General features: G+C 45.9%; 1 protein-coding gene and 1 pseudogene across 1 annotated transcript; both read left to right on the forward strand.

Moving 5' to 3' along the window:
* The first annotated feature begins 305 nt into the window (after positions 1–305).
* Positions 306–2,214, forward strand: LOC134338964 (C3a anaphylatoxin chemotactic receptor-like). Its single transcript, XM_063035185.1, has one exon. It carries the CDS (start codon positions 306–308, stop codon positions 1,245–1,247), a length of 942 nt encoding a protein of 313 aa, XP_062891255.1. The 3' UTR covers positions 1,248–2,214.
* A 6,980-nt stretch (positions 2,215–9,194) lies between these two features.
* On the forward strand, positions 9,195–10,155 carry LOC134338965 (C3a anaphylatoxin chemotactic receptor-like; annotated as a pseudogene).
* Positions 10,156–17,402: the final 7,247 nt, after the last annotated feature.

Consider the following 17,402-nt stretch of genomic DNA (forward strand, 5'->3'; position numbering starts at 1 on the left):
GGGTGCATTCCCTTAATGGAGATCGGCTGTGCGTGACTTTGTCTAACGTGGGGAAGCTAATACACGGGCAGACATCACATGGTCGTTGACAGATCGGGGACATGCCGGGGGGACGGTGCGGTCAGGGTCCAGTGGCTTGGAATGCAACCCTAATGTGGTGTGTCAGCCTTCTGTTCCATGTTACACCGCATCTCTATTCGCCTTCCTCTCCTTCCCTCTTTCCTCTCGCCTCTCCTCCTGAATTCGCGGTCTCTCCATTCTACACCCCTCTCACTTACACAATATCTCCCCCACCAGATCCGACAATGTCGTCCAGTTCGAAGCTCGCTGGGAATCTCTCCTCCCACAATTCCACGGCCGATGGAAACAGAATGGAGTGGGGAGCACCTTCCGTCATATCAATGGTCATCTTCACCCTCACCTTCCTACTGGGCGTCCCGGGCAACGGCGCAGTCATCTGGGTGACCGGCTTCAAGATGAAGAGTAAGATCCACACGGTGTGTTTCCTGAATCTGGCTCTGGCTGACCTGATCTATTACCTGAACCTTCCCTTCCGCATGACTAACATCTTCCTGAGCTACTCTGGGCACAAAACCTACTTTCCCTGGAAGTTTTCTGGAACCTTGATGTTCCTCAACGCCGCCGCCAGCATATATCTGTTATGTCTGATCAGCATCTGCCGCTGCCTGGCTATTACTCGGCCCACTTGGTTCCAGCAGCATCCGAGCCTCACATGGGTTCGTGGGGCCTGCTTCGGAGTCTGGATCCTAGCCTTCGTCATGTGCCTGCCCGTCCTCTTGCTTCAGGATTTAGAGAAGGAATTGACCGTGTTAGAGCCAATTTGGTTTGTTTTCATCTTCGGCCTTCCCTTTGTAATTATGATCACCTGCTACTGCCTGGTTGGCTGGAGGCTGCAAGGGGACAGGTTCTTCGAATATACGAAACCTGTCCGCCTCATCATCACCGTTGTCGTCGTCTTTATGATCTGTTGGATCCCCAACACTGTCTGCGACCTCGTATCAACCTTCTCCACACCGATTCCCCGGGACTGGTCGTTATTCACTGTAGCCCTGGCCTCATTCAACAGCGCCCTCAACCCCCTTCTCTATATCTTCGCTGGCCGCGAATTCCGCCAGGTCCTCAAGCGCTCCCTTCTCGCCTTGCTCCGTCTAGCTTTCGCCGAGCACAGTCTAGAACTGGAGAGCCAGGCAGAAACCCGCAACCTCATCTCAAATACAAATGTCTGAGGGAGTTCCTCGTGGACAGACATCCGACCGATATCCCCTGACTACAAACACAGTGGACAGTCGGACGCAATTGTGGTCGGCAGTGGAGGCTTTGCTACACTCCTATTTTCATCTCTCAGAATGTAAAACATAGACCATTCAGCCTACAATGTACCGTATCAATTCAATCAGTCGATAAATGGCAATTAACCTCATCTCCTCTGCCTACACAATGGCGATATCCTTTCTTTTTACTTATTCTACCTATCTAAACATCGCTTAACCTATCTCTAACCTCTAACCTACCTCTAACCTATCTGCTCTCACCACCATTTCAGCAGTGTATACCAGGCACACACCACTGTTTGTGTAATTAACTTGCCCCTCGCATTTCCTTTGGAATGACGCCCTCTAACTTTAAATGCACGTCCTCTGGTGTTACACATGTCAACCCTGCGAAGCATACTGAATATCCATGCCTTTCATGATCTTCTAAACCTCATCCCGCCACCCCAGTGAAAATAACCCAAGTGTGTTCAACCTCCCGTAGTCGACGATGCTCTCTAATCCAGGCAGCATCCTGGTAAACCTCTGCACTCTCTGCAAAGCCTCGACATCTTTCCTGAAATGGGCGACCAGAACTGTATAAACATCTTTCACCTAGTAGTCTCCATCTTCCTATGACCTCTCGCCTTACAAGTCATTTTCACCCTCACAACAGGATGTATTTTTTCGCACCCTTCTCTGTAAACACTACAGACTGTCGTACGTGAAAATCCCATTTAATCAGCAGTTTCTGAAATACTCTAAACAATCTGTCCGCCGTGAACTATCATCCGCGGTCAAAGTCACTTAGATCACATTTCTTCCCCATTCTGATGTTTGGTCTGAACAACAACTGAATCTCTTGACCATGTCTATATGTTATTATACATTGCGTTTCTGCCATATGATTGGCTGATTAGTTGTTTGCTTTGACGAGCAGGTATTCAGGAGTCCATTATAAAGTGGCCTAATGAATTGTAAAGGTTCTCAATGTCAAAATAATACCATAAAGAGCAGTAAATTGTAAAACAAAAAAACAAAATCAGATCAATATGTGCTGTTACCACCCTCTGCCTTTAAAGCTCCATCACTTCTCTTACTTCCACTGTCGTGTAGTTTTATACGAGAATCAGCTGGTAGGTTATCCCAAGCGTCCTGGAGAACTTGCCACGGTCCTTCAGCACACCTTGGCTCACTCGCTTGCTCCTGTTTCTCCAGGTGATCCCAGGCAGCCTCGATGATGTTGTGGTCAGGTCCCTCTGGACACCATCAAACCCTTGTGTCGATAACCCATCTATTTGCATCTCCATCCATGTTATTAATATCTATCACAAACAACTGAAATTCCTGGCACTGCTCTGTGCGGAAAACCGCTAGACCTGCCTTACACTCAGAATAATACCCACCGCCTTCCCCCCCCCCCCCCCACCTTCAATGGACATGCCAAACTTGAATGGAGGGAACAAAGACGCCGTGGATTCCGTCCATAATGCACATTCAGTACTATCACCTCAGTGTTTCGGCCCGGTTGTGGTTGAAAGATTGGCGCCCTCTAGAGGCGCTGTCCACTGTATACCACTTCCTGCAAGCAGGGTGATTTTTCCTTTCTCTCTGATATGAAGCGCACAAGAGACAAGATCTCAGTTCATTCTTTATTTGCCTTTGAACAGCAGTACCCGTGAGTCTTAAGCTTTTAGCAGTTTTAATAAAAGTTTCGTGGACATATTTTAAAGAAAATTCATGTTTATGCTCCTTTAGACAATATAGATATAGAGAACATATAAAAATTACTTGATCCTTTCTGCAGTAAAACAAGAAGGGCTAGCATTGTAGGGGGCCGATTGGCTAAGATAACTATTTTGGAGATCAATCAATTTGCATGCCACATTCCCATCAAGTGAATGCAAATTAAGAAAATTACAGCAGTGTTCAGGGATGGCATTGGGAAACGCAAACATGTCAAGGGTAAATCGTGTTAAGTAAAAATGCCGCACCCACGTTTTACAAATCTGGTCTAGATCCTTATCTTATACTATCCATGACAAAGTAGCCAGTGAGCTAGACCATATAGAGACTGAAGACATTCGACCAAGGTTGAGTGGAGCCTGTGAGCAATACCAGCGGTCCCAAGAGTCAAGGGATTTGAGCCTGCCAAGATCTGTGGTGATTTCACCACTTTCTGGCTGAAAAAAAAAATTCTCCGCATCTCTGTTTTAAAAGGATGCCTTTCTACCCTGAGATTGTGCCCTCTTGTCCTAGACTCCAGCACCATGCGAAACATCCTATCAACGCACACAAAATGCTGGAGGAACTCAGCAGGCCAGGCGGCACCTATGGAAAAAAGAACAGTCGAACATTCGGTCCTCCCCTTTCCAATTATGATCACCTGCTATTCCCTGGCTGGCTGGAGGTTCGCCAAATTTAACAAACCTGTCCGCCTCATCATGACCGTAGTCATCACCTTTATGATCTGTTGGAAGCCCAACGCTGTCTGCAACCTCCTATCAATCTTCTCCATACCGATTCTCACGGATTGGTCATTATTCAATGTGGCCCTAGCCTCCTTCTCTATGTCTTCGCTGGCCGCGAATTCCACAAGGTTTTCAGGCGCTCCCTCCTCACCTCGCACCGTCTGGACTTCGCCGAGCGAAGAATTGGCGAGCCAGACCCAGACCCGCAACCTCACCCCAAATACAAATGTCTGAGGGAGTTCCTCGTGGACAGACTTCCGACCGATATCCCCTGACTACAGACACAGTGGACAGTCGGATGCATTTGTGGTCAGCAGGGGCTTTTCTACTCTCTTATTTTAATCTCTCAGAACATAGAACATAGACAATTCGGCCTACAGTGTACCGTATCAAATCAATCAGTCGCTAAATTGCCAATCAACCTAATTCCCTCTGCCTAAACAATGTCGATACCCTCCCATTATGCTCATTCTACCTATCTAAACATCTCTTAAAGGTCTCTAACCTATCTACACTCACCACCATTCCAGGAAGCGCATACCAGGTACACAGCACTGTCAGTGTAAATAGCCTGGACGAATTACCGGGGGATGGAGGGAAAGCACAGTAACCGGGTCTCTGGCACTGAGTCTGGAGCTGTACTCAGCAGAGCAGAGAGGTGAAGACGACTGCAGTGTTGACAGTCAAAGAAATGGAGATGATGTTCTGTGGGCGCGGTAATGACACCAGAATGGTACGTGGCCTCCCTGATGCCAGGATCAGTGATGTATCTGAACGGATCCATGGCATTCCTCAAGGCGAGGGTGAACAGCCAGAAGTCTTAGTATGCATTGGCACCAATGAACTAGAGACACAAAGTGAGGAAGACCTGAAGAGATTTTAGGGAGCTCGGTAGAAAGCTGAGAATCAAGACGACCGGGGTACTAATCGATAGACTGCTGCCTGTGCCATGTGACAGTGATCGTAAGCATTGGAAGAATTGCCAGGTAAATGAGTGGCTGATGAGCTGTTGTAGAGGGCAGGCAGGGGGTCAGATTTAGAGAATACCAGGGTCTCCTCTGGGGAAGCTATGGCCTGCACAAATTGGACGGATTACACCTGTACGCGAGGGTGTCCAATATCCTTGTGGGCGGGTTCGCTGAAGTTGTTCGGGAATGTTTTTTTACGTACGGAGGTGAGAACAAAAGAGATAGTACTGAATATGAGGCAGCTGGTTTACAAACAGAGACAACGTGTAGTGAGACTCCTAGCAAGGAAAGGCTAATGACAGGAAAAATTGCAGTCAACAGGATGAGTCGCAAAGTAAAACCCGGACAAAATCGAAAAGGCCGACCAGAGGACTGAGGGTGTTGCATTTTAATTCACACAGCATACGGCATCAGAGAGATGAACTTGTATTGTAGCACAGTTACAGATTTCCATGCATGATAGAGAGGGCATTACTGAATCGTGGCTGAATGAAGATTGCAGCTGGGAGCTTAATGTCCAAGGATACACAATGTATCGAAAGGTCAGGCAGAAAAGCAGAGGGGAGGCGTTACTCCGTTGTTTAAAAAAAACCACAAATGAAATGAAATCATTTCTGATAGAACTAAGGAAATGCAAGTGCAAGAAGTCCTGGTTGAAGTTATTGTGGAATTGATTAAAAAGCTTAAGGGAAAAGACCCCAAAGTGGAAGAGATCATAATATAAACGAATTTACTCTGACAAGGAGAAGCTAAACGCTCATATATTAGTTTTACAGCAGAGTAAAGGGAATTAGAGTCACGACAGATGAGTTGGCCAGAATTGCTTGGAAAAGAACACTGGCAGGGATGATGTCAGAGCATCAATGGCTGGAATTTCTGGAGCAATTCGGAAGGCAACACATATATAGATCCCAAACAGGATGAAGTATTCTAAAGGCAAAGTGAAACAATCATGGCCAAGATGAGGAGTTAAAACCAACATAAACCCAAACATTACAGCAAGAATCGCTAGATATCTAGGGGATTAACAAGCTTTTAAAAGCTCCAGATGGAATAGGAAGGTAAACTAGCTAATAATATTAAAGAGGATAATAAATGTTTCTTTAGAGACGTAAAGTGTGAAAGAGAAACGAGAGAGGTGATACTGGACGGCTGTAAAAAGGTGCTGGAGAGATACTAATGGGGGACACGGAAACGGCGGACCACCTGAATAACTACTTTACATCAGTGTTCATTGTGGGAGACACCAGCATGAAGTCTGTGAATTCACTATTCCTAGGGAGAAAGTTTTGGGGAACCTCAAAGGTCTGAACGTAGATAGATCACATGGACTAGAGGGGGTTAATTTCAGAAATTAACCACGTGGCCTCTTTATCTGCTTTACTTCTCCAAAATAAAAGGAAATGTTTTGTTCTTGAGAGCTTGCTGAGTAAAGTATTATCTCCTGATGTCAACACCTCAGCTTCCTCATATTGAGCTTCTTGGAACTTCAAACCCAAAGAATCTCTACCGAGGTGCACTAACGGTGCATTCCGAATTAAGAGCCTACATTTGCTAAATCAGCATCCAAATTCCGCACAAGACACAACTCCTCAATACATCCCGAGCACCCGAAGAAACCCACCGTCGAATTTAACGTCTGAGTGCAAGTATACAAAACTGCTGAGGACCGGGACACAGCCGGAGACTCCACGGACAGGTGAGATGCATTTCCACCGGGTTTATATTAATTTGGAAATGTGGCGACTGATCAGGGAACATCAGCGTGGCTGCGTTGCGCAAGAAACGTTGTCTTCCTGCTTTCGGGAGGTTTTTCAGGAGATAACTCAGTTAGCCAGTGAAGGCAGGACAGTGGGTTTGGCAACATGCAGTTCAATGAGGAGAACATTAGAGATTACAGAGTCTGGGCTTGTTTTCCATGCGGTCGAAGAACGCTGACGGATGACCTGAGAAAATAAATTAAGATAACAGATACAGACACAGGGTAGACAGAATCGCTTTCCCCTGGTTGGAGCAAAATTGAGAGAAAGGCTTATATTTATCTTGAGGAAAGGAGATTTAAGTCGAATATAAGGGATAGTTTTTTTTTAAGTTTGTTTTAATTCTCAATTCGATTTCGAGATACAGCGCGGTAACAAGCCCTTCCGCCCCGCCCAATTTCACCCATGTGATGAATTAACCTATTAGTGTCTCCAGCCTTCTGGGCTTGAAAGCCTTATCATGTGAGGAAGGTGTTTTGGTCCTGGGCTTCTACTCACTGGAATTCAGAAGAATGAAAGAGGACTTCGTTGAAACCTGTGGAATGTTGAAAGGCCTCGACACAGTCGATGTGGAGTAGATGTTTCCTATGTTGTGGGAGGCTAAGAGCAGACGACACAGTCTCAGAAGGGAGGACCGTCCTTTTAGAAAGAAGATTCTGATTAATTTCTGAAGCCAGAGAGTGGTGAATCTGTGAAATTCATTGACACGGGGAGGTGCATGTTTCTGTATTTTTAAGACAGAGGTGATAGATTCGTGATTGGTCAGGGCATGCTCGGAAACAGGGGGAAGGCAGGAGGTTGGTGCTGAAAAGGAATATGGCGGAACAGACTCGATGAGCTAAATGGTCCAATTCTGCTCCTATATCCGATGGACTTATCATCTTATGTGTGAGGAAACTGGAGCACCCAGAGAAACTCGCGATTGCGGGGACAAATTCTAAACTGTCTCCAGAGAGCGGCGGGAGTTCAACCCGGTTCGTTGGCGCTGGAGCAGAGTTGTGCGAATCACAGCGCTACCATGCCGTCCATGATGAATTGACACATTGAACGTGGCTGCCGGAGGAGGTGACAGACATCATATGCAATCAGTACGTTTAAGAGATACTTAGGCAGGCACGTCAACAGATGAGACATACGCGGTCACGGTTCCAAAGGGTTGCAAGATGGATTGGTGTAAATGGGGAAATGGCAGGCATGGCCTGCTAGGCCAAGGACCTGTTTCTGTAGTGTACTTGTAGCAATAGTAATAGTAGTAATATTAGAGGTGCTAGTGATGGTCGTAATGGTGGTAGTGGTAGAAGTAGCTTATAAGGTGATGCGCGGCAGAGATGAAGTAGACAGACGGTATCTGTTTCGCCAGTGTTGAAATGGCCAGTACCTGAGGGCGTGCCTTTAGCGTGAGTGGGGGTAAGATGAAAGGAGATGTGAAGGGTAAGTTATGTTTTCACAGAGAGCGGTGGGGGCCTGGAATGCGCTGAAAGAGTGGTGGTGGAGGCAGATACATTGCGACTGTTAAAAGTCTTTTGAATGGGAACATGAATGTGAGGGAAATGGACATTTTGTCAGCAGTCACGATTAGTTACGTTGGCCGTGTGATTACTAATTTAATAGGTTCGGTATAATATCGTGCACTATTCCTGCGCTGGGTGATTCTGTGCTCTTGCAGGACTCTGCAAAGCGTCCTGGGCACATTTCTGTAGAGAGGGTGACTTCGACTTTTGCACAGTAATGTATTTGTCAACGAAGACCGGAGAGCGTCGGGCGGAAGCAAAGGATGATGGGAATGTCGAAGGTGAAGCGCCTCGGGAGGGATGAGGGACAGGTACCAGAGAAGGAGAGCCAGGGACGGTGCTGGAGGCGGTTGCTGGCTCGGATGCAGACACGCGCGGACCTGGGACACCAGGGAAGGTCATTTGATTCTCAACAATTCGTTTAGTGATTATTACAGAATGACCGTCTGGTGCTTCCCGCTCCCTCCCATCTCCCTTCCCCTTTCCCCAATCAAGATTCCCTTCTCCCAGCCCCCTTCCCACTCTCAGTCCACAACAAAGACCCATATCAGAATCAGGTTTATTGTCACTCACATATGTCATGAAATTTGTTTCTCTTTTGCTGACAGTGCAATGCATCAAATTAATAAAGACCTTTTTAGTAATAGTAACCGGCCCAACGAGCCGCACTGCCCATCAACCTACCTGGTTAACCACAGGAAAGTTCACAAAGGTCAATTAACCTAAGTACCAGAACGTTTTTGGAATGTGGGAGGAAAGCAGAGTACCCACGGTCACGGGAGTGAGTATTAGTGGTGGTAGTCGCTTGATCGCTCGAGTCCAGTATGATGTTCTTCTAAGGGATTGTCATCCGCGGGTCCTCGACTGGCTGTAGAGGCCGATCCAGGATCCACATAACGGCAGTGTTCGGGTGCATTCCCTTAATGGAGATCGGCTGTGCGTGACTTTGTCTAACGTGGGGAAGCTAATACACGGGCTGACATCACATGGTCGTTGACAGGTCGGGGACATGCCGGGGGGACGGTGCGGTCAGGGTCCAGTGGCTTGGAATGCAACCCTAATGTGGTGTGTCAGGCTTCTGTTCCATGTTACACAGCATCTCTACTCGCCTTCCTCTCCTTCCCTCTTCCCTCTCGCCTCTCCTCCTGAATTCGCGGTCTCTCCATTCTACACCCCTCTCACCTACACAATATCTCCCCCACCAGATCCGACAATGTCGTCCAGTTCGACACTCGCTGGGAATCCCTCCTCCCACAATTCCACGGCCGATGGAAACAGAATGGAGTGGGGAGCACCTTCCGTCATATCAATGGTCATCTTCACCCTCACCTTCCTACTGGGCGTCCCGGGCAACGGCGCAGTCATCTGGGTGACCGGCTTCAAGATGAAGAGTAAGATCCACACGGTGTGTTTCCTGAACCTGGCTCTGGCTGACCTAATCTATTGCCTGACCCTTCCCTTCCGCATGGCCAACACCTCCCTGAGCTACTCTGGGCACGAAGCCTACTTCTCCTGGAAGTTTCTTGGAACCTTGATATTCCTCAACGCCGCCGCCAGCATATATCTGTTATCGCTGATCAGCATCTGCCGCTGCCTGGCTATTACTCGGCCCACTTGGTTCCAGCAGCATCCGAGCCTCACATGGGTTCGTGCGGCCTGCTTCGGAGTCTGGATCCTAGCCTTCGTCATGTGCCTGCCCGTCCTCCTGCTTCAGGATTTCGAGAAGGAAATGGCCGTGTTGAATCCATTTTGGTTTGTTTTCATCTTCTGCCTCCCCTTTGTAATTATGATCTCCTGCTACTCCCTGGTTGGCTGGAGGCTGAGAGGGAACAAGTTCGTCAAATCTAAGAAACCTGTACACCTCATCATCACCGTTGTCGTCACCTTTATGATCTGTTGGATCCCCAAAAGTTGTCCGCGACCTCGTATCAACCCCCTCCACACCGATTCCCCAGGATTGGTCGTTATTCACTGTTGCCCTGGCCTCCTTCAACAGCGCCCTCAACCCCCTTCTCTATGTCTTCGCTGGCCGCGAATTCCGCCAGGTCTTCAGGCACTCCCTTCTCGCCTCGCTCCGTCTGGCCTTAGCCGAGCAGAGGCTAGAATTGGAGACCCTGGCCCGGAACGCAAACTCACCTCAAATGCAAATTTCTGACGGAGTTCCTCGTGGCTAGACATCCGACCGATATCCCCTGACTACAGACACAGTGGGCAGTCGGATGCAATTGTAGTCAGCAGTGAAGGCTTTCCTACACTATTTTAAGCTCTCAGAACATAGAACATAGACCATTCAGCCTACAAGGTACCGTATCAATTTAATTAGTCCCTAAATGGCCAATTAACCTAATCCCCTCCGCCTACACAATAGCGATATCCTTCCTTAATGCTCATTCTACCTATCTAAACATCTCCTAAAAGTCTCTAACCTATCTACACTTACCACCATTTCAGGCAGCGCATACCAGGTACACGGCACTGTCTGTTTAAACAACCTGGCCCTCGTATCTCCTTCGGAATGACGCCCTCTGACTTTAAGTGCACGTCTTCTAGTGTTAGACGTTTCAACCCTGGGAAACACACTGAATATCCGTGCCTTTCATGATCTTCTAAACCTCACCCCGCCACCCCAGTGAAAATAACCCAAGTGTTTTCAACCTCTCGTAGTAGAGGATGCTCTCCAATCCAGGCAGCTTCCTGGTAAATACATAGAGGTACATAGAGCAATACATAGAGGTACCAACTAGAGAAGGGGCAGTGTTGGATCTCCTGTTAGAGAATGAGATCGGGCAGGTGACGGAGGTATGCATTGGGGAGCACTTCGGGTTCATTGATCACTATACCATTAGTTTCAATATAATTATGGAGAAGGACAGGATTGGACCCAGGGTTGAGATTTTTGATTGGAGAAAGGCTAACTTTGAGGAGATGCGAAAGGATTTAGAAGGAGTGGATTGGGACAATTTTATTTAATGGGAAGGATGTAACAGAGAAATAGGGGTCATTTAAAGGTGAAATTTTGAGGGTACAGTATCTTTGTGTTCCTGTTAGGTTGAAAGGAAAGGTTAAAAGTTTGAGAAAACCATGGTTTTCAAGGGATATTGGAAACTTGGTTGGGAAAAAGAGAGGGATCTACAATAAATATCGGCAGCTTGGAGTAAATGAGGTGCTCGAGGAATATAAAAATGTAAAAAGAATCTTAAGAAAGAAATTAGAAAAGCTAAAAGAAGATACGAGGCTGCTTTGGAAAGTAAGGTGAAAATAAATCCAAAGGGTTTCTACAGTTACATTAATAGCAGAAGGATAGTGAGGGATAAAATTGGTCCCTTAGAGAATCAGAGTGGACGGCTATATGCGGAGCCAAAAGAGATGGGGGAGATTTTGAACAATTTCTCGTCGTCGGTATTCACTAAGGAGAAGGATTTTGAATTGTGTAAGGTAAAGGAAACAAGAAGGGTAGTTATGGAAAGTATGATGATTAAAGAAGAGGAAGTACTGGCGCTTTTAAGGAATATAAAAGTGGATAAATCTTCGGGTCCGGACAAGATATTTCCTAGGACCTTGAGGGAAGTTAGTGTGGAAATAGCAGGGGCTCTGACAGAGATATTTCAAATGTCATTAGAAACGGGGATGGTGCCGGAGGATTGGCGTATTGTTCATGTGGTTCCATTGTTTAAAAAGGGTTCTAAGGGTAAACTAGCAATTATTGGCCTGTTGGTTTGACGTCAGTGGTGGGTAAATTGAAGGAAAATATCTTTAGAGATGGTATATATAATTATCTGGATAGACAGGGTCTGATTAGGAACAGTCAACATGGATTTATGCGTGGAAGGTCATGTTTGAAAAATCTTATTGAATTTTTTGATGAGGTTACTAGGAAAGTTGACGAGGGTAAAGCGGTGGATGTTGTCTGTATGGACTTCAGTAAGGCCTTTGACAAGGTTCCACATGGAAGGTTAGTTAGGAAGGTTAAATCGTTAGGCATTAATATCGAAGTAGTAAAGTGGATTCAGCAGTGGCTGGATGGGAGACGCCAGAGAGTAGTGGTGGATAACTGTGTGTCAGATTGGAGGACGGTGTCTAGCGGTGTGCCTCAGGGATCTGTACTGGGTCCAATGGTGTTTGTCATATATATTAATAATCTGGATGTTGGGGTGGTAAATTGGATTAGTAAGTATGCAGATGATACGAAGATAGGTGGCATTGTGGATAATGAAGTAGGTTTTCAAAACTTGCAGAGAGATTTAGGCCAGTTAGAAGAGTGGGCTGAAAGAGTGGGCAGATGGAGTTTAATGCTGAAAAATGTGAGGTGTTACATTTTGGCAGGACTAATCAAAATAGGACATACATGGTAAATGGTAGGGCATTGAAGAATGCAGTAGAACAGAGGGATCTAGGAATAATGGTGCATAATTCCCTAAAGATGGAATCTCATGTGGATAGGGTGGTGAAGAAATCTTTTGGTATACTGGCCTTTATAAATCAGAGCATTGAGCATAGGAGTTGGGATGTAATGTTGAAATTGTATAAGGCATTGGTGAGGCCAAATTTGGAGTATTGTGTACAGTTCTGGTCACCGAATTATAGGAAAGATGTCAATAAAATTGAGAGAGTACAGAGGAGATTTACTAAAATGTTGTCCGGGTTTCATCTCCTAAGTTACAGAGAAAGGTCGAACAAGTTAGGTCTTTATTCTTTGGAGCGTAGAAGGTTGAGGGGGGACTTGATAGAGGTATTTAAAATTATGAGGGAGATAGATAGAGTTGACATGGATAGGCTTTTTCCATTGAGAGTGGGGGAGATTCAAACAAGAGGACATGAGTGGAGAGTTAAAGAGCAAAAGTTTAGGGGTAGCATGAGGGGGAACTTCTTTACTCAGAGAGTGGTAGCTGTGTGGAACGAGCTTCCAGCAGAAGTCGTTGATGTTGTCATTTAAAGTTAACTTGGATAGCTATATGGACAAGAAAGGAATAGAGGGTTATGGGTTGAGTGCAGGTCGGTGGGACTAGGTGAGAGTAAGAGTTTGGCACGGACTAGAAGGGCCGAGATGGCCTGTTTCCGTGCTGTAATTGTTATATGGTTATATATGAATCTCCTCTGCACCCTCTGCAAAGCCTTGACATCTTTCCTGCAATAGGCGACCAGAACTGTATACACCTCTTTCACCAAGTAGTCTCCATGTTCCTGTGACCTCTCTCCTTACAAGTCATTTTCACCCACAGAACAGGACTTTTTTTTTCACACCCTTCTCTGTAAACTCTACAGAAATCAGCAGTTTCTGAAATACTCAAAACAATCTGTCTGGCGTGAACTATCATCCGCCATCAAAGTCACTTAGATCACATTCCTTCCCCATTCTGATGTTTGGTCTGAACAACGAGCAGGTATTCAGGTGTACCTTATGAAGTGCCTAATGAAATGTCAAGCTTCTAAATACCAAAATAATACTATAAAGAGCAGTAAATACTAAAAAAAACAAAATCAGATCAATATTTGCTGTTACCACCCTCTGCCTTTGAAGCTCCATCACTTCTCTTACTTCCACTGTCGTGCAGTTTTATAAGAGAATCGGCTGGTAGGTTGTCCCAAGCATCCTGGAGAACTTGCCATGGTCCTTCAGCACACCTTGGCTCTCTCGTTTGCTCCTGTTTCTCCAGGTGATCCCAGACAGCCTCGATGATGTTGCGGTCAGGTCCCTCTGGAGACCATGCCTCTTAAAACCACACATAAAAAAATCTAGCGTGCCGAGGATATTGGCACAGTATTAGTTGGATCCTTTGATCGACATCTTCACAGTGCACAGCTCAACCAAACCCATGTGTCATTTACAAACCTGATAACCCACCTATTTGCATATCCATCCACGTTATTGATATACAGTGGCATGCAAAAGTTTGGACACCCCTGGTCGAAATTTATGTTACTGTGAATAGCTAAGCGAGTAAAAGATGAACTGATTTCCAAAAGGCATAAAGTTAAAGATGATACATTTCTTTTAAATTTTCAGCAAGATTGCTTTTTTTCATTTCCATCCTTTACAGTTTCAAAATAACAAAAAAGGAAAAGGGCCCGAAACAAAAGTTTGGGCACCCTGCATGGTAGTAACACTTGAATTTTAGTCTATTATAAACCAAATCCGCCTGTACATACACAGGTATACCTCATTGTATATAGTTCATGATTATTTGCACTATTGTTTTGTTTGCTTTGGATTCTGTACAGCGAGAGCTCAGGGAAACCGGAATCAAATTCCCTGTATGTGTCCACATACTTGGCGACAATAAAGGATTCTGATTCTGATTTGGCAAGTATCACAACTTGTAAACGCTTTCTATAGCCAGCTAAGAGTCTTTCGATTCTTGTTTGGGGGATTTTCGCCCATTCTTTCTTGCAAAAGGCTTCTAGTTCTGTGAGATTCTTGGGCCATCTTGCATGCACTGCTCTTTTGAGGTCTATCCACAGATTTTCGATGATGTTTAGGTTGGGGACTGTCAGTTCATTCTTTATTTGCCTTTGAAACAGCAATACCTGTGAGTCTTAAGCTTTTAGCAGTTTTAATAAAAGGTCCGTGGACATATTTTGAAGAAAATTCGTGTTTATGCTCCTTTAGAATGTATCGGTATAGAGTACATGTACCATATACTGTAAAAAGTTCTTAGAAACATAGAAAACCTACAGCACAATACAGGCCCTTCAGCCCACAAAGTTGTGCCTAGCACGTCCCTATCTTAGAAATTACTAGGGTTACCCATAGCCCTCATTTTTCTAAGCTCCATGTACCTATCCAAAAGTATCTCAAAAGACCCTATCCTTTCCGCCTCTATCATCGTTGCCCGCAGCCCATTCCACACACTCGCCACTCTCTGCATAAAAAAACTTACCTCTGACATCTCCTCTGTACCTACTCCCAAGCACCTTAAAACTGTGCCCTCTTGTGGCAGCCATTTCAGCCCTGGAAAAAAGCCTTGACTATCCACACAATCAATGCCTCTCATCATCTTATACACCTCTATCAGGTCACCTCTCATCCTGCATCGCTCCAAGAAGAAAAAGGCCGAGTTCACTCAACCTGTTTTCATCAGGCATTCTCCCTAATCCAGGCAACATCCTTGTAAATCTCCTCTGCACCCTTTCTATGGTTTCCACAACATTCCTCTAGTGAGGTGACCAGAACTGAGCACAGTACTCCAAGTGGGGTCTGACCAGGGTCCGATATAGCTGCAACATTACCTCTCGGCTGCTAAATTCAATCCCATGATTGATGAAGGCCAATGCATCATATGTTTTCTTATGTTTTCATAACCACAGGGTCAACCTGCACAGCTGCTTTGAGCGTCCTGTGGACTCGGACCCCAAGATCCCTCTGATCTTCCACACTGCCAAGAGCTTTGTCATTAACACTATATTCTGCCATCATATTTGACCTACCAAAATGAACCACTTCACGCTTATCTTGGTTGAACTCCATCTGCCACTTCTCAGCCCAGTTTTGCATCCTATCAATGTCCCACTGTAACCTCTGACAGCCCTCCACACTATCCAAACACCTCAACCTTTGTGTCATCAGCAAACTTACTAACCCACCCCTCCACTTGCTCATTCAGGTCCATTTATAAAAATCACGAAGAGTAAGGGTCCCAGAACAGATCCCTGAGGCACACCACTGGTCACTGACCTCCATGCAGAATATGACCCGTCTACAACCACTCTTTGCCTACTGTGGGCAAGCCAGTTCTGGATCCACAAAGCGATGTCCCCTTGGATCCCATGCCTCCTTACTTTCTCAATAAGCCTTACTTCTGTCTGTAGTAAAACCAGAAGGGCCAGCATTGTAGGGGGCTGATTGGCTAAGACAACTATTTTGGAGATCAGTCAATTGGCATGCCACATTCCCATCAACTAAAAGTGAATTACTGTACGATGCCACAGCAGTGTGCAGGGATGGCATTGAGAAACGCAAACATGTCAAGGGTAAAATATTGTTAAATGAAAATGCCATACCCAAGTTTTACAAATCCCATCTGGTTCCTTATTCTATCCATGACAAAGTAGCCAGTGGGCTCGATCATTTGGAGGCTGAAGACATTCGACTAAGGTTGAGTGGAGCCTGTGAGCAACACCAGCGGTCCCGAGAGTCAAGAGATTTGAGCCTGCCAGGTTCTGTGGTGATTTGAAGACCAGGTGACCATAAGGCATAGGAGCAGAATTAGCTCACTTGGCCCGTCAACTCTGCTCCACTATTCAATCATGCTGGTCCCTTTTTCCCCTCCTCGGCCCCTCTCCCCGGCCTCCTCCCCATAACCTTTGATGCCGTGTCCAATCAAGAACCTAGCAAGTTCCACCTTAAATGCACCCAACGACCTGGCCTCCACAGCTGCTTGTGGTAATACAAGGGGTGATTGAGAGGTACATGGCCTAAGGTAGAAGGAGTCAATTTTAGAAAACCTAACACATTTATTTTTCAAGATAGTCCCCTCCTACATTTACACACTCAGTCCAGCGGTCGTGGAGCATACAGATCTAGGACCTCCAGAAAGTGCCCACAGCAGGGGTGATTGATAAGTTCGTGCCCTAACATAGAAGGAGGTGAGTTATACATCTCTCGTTACATGCACATGCAGTTCAACTTTTTCAGTGATTGTGCAGAAAGTTTGAAGTTAATAACTCATCTCCTTCTACCTTAGGCCACGAACCTCTCAATCACCCCTTGTATTACCACAGGCAGCTGTGGAGGCCAAGTTGTTTAGGAGCCGAGAGGTAATATTGCAGCTATATAGGACCCTGGTCAGACCCCACTTGGAGTACTGTGCTCAGTTCTGGTCGCCTCACTACAGGAAGGATGTGGAAACTCTAGAAAGGGTGCAGAGGAGATTTACAAGGACGTTGTCTGGATTGGGGAGAATTCCTTATGAAAACAGGTTGATTATGAAGAAAATTTGAAGTTAATAACTTATCTCCTTCTACCTCAGGCCACGAACTTATCAATCACCCCTGCTGTGGGCACTTTCTGGAGGTTCAAGATCCGTATGCTCCATGACCGCTGGACTAAGTGTGTAAATGTAGGAGGGGGCTATCTTGAAAAATAAATGAGCTAGGTTTTCTAAAATTGACTCCTTCTAGCTTAGGCCACAAATTTATCAGTCACCCCTGGAAAGTTCCAAAACTTCACCACCTTCTGGATGAAAAAATATTCTCCGCATCTCTGCTTTAAATTGATGCCCTTCTACCCTAAGGTTGTGCCCTGTTGTCCTAGACTCCCCCACCATGCGAAATATCCTAGCAACGCACACAAAATGCTGGAGGAACTCAGCAGGCCAGACAGCATCTATGGAAAAAAGAACCGTCGAAGTTTCGGGCCGACACCCTTCGGCGGGACTGGAGAAAAGAAAAAGATGAGGAGTAGATTTAAAAGGTGGGGGAGAGG

This window comes from Mobula hypostoma, chromosome 28 (assembly GCF_963921235.1).
Source record: "Mobula hypostoma chromosome 28, sMobHyp1.1, whole genome shotgun sequence".
Lineage (NCBI taxonomy): Eukaryota > Metazoa > Chordata > Chondrichthyes > Myliobatiformes > Myliobatidae > Mobula > Mobula hypostoma.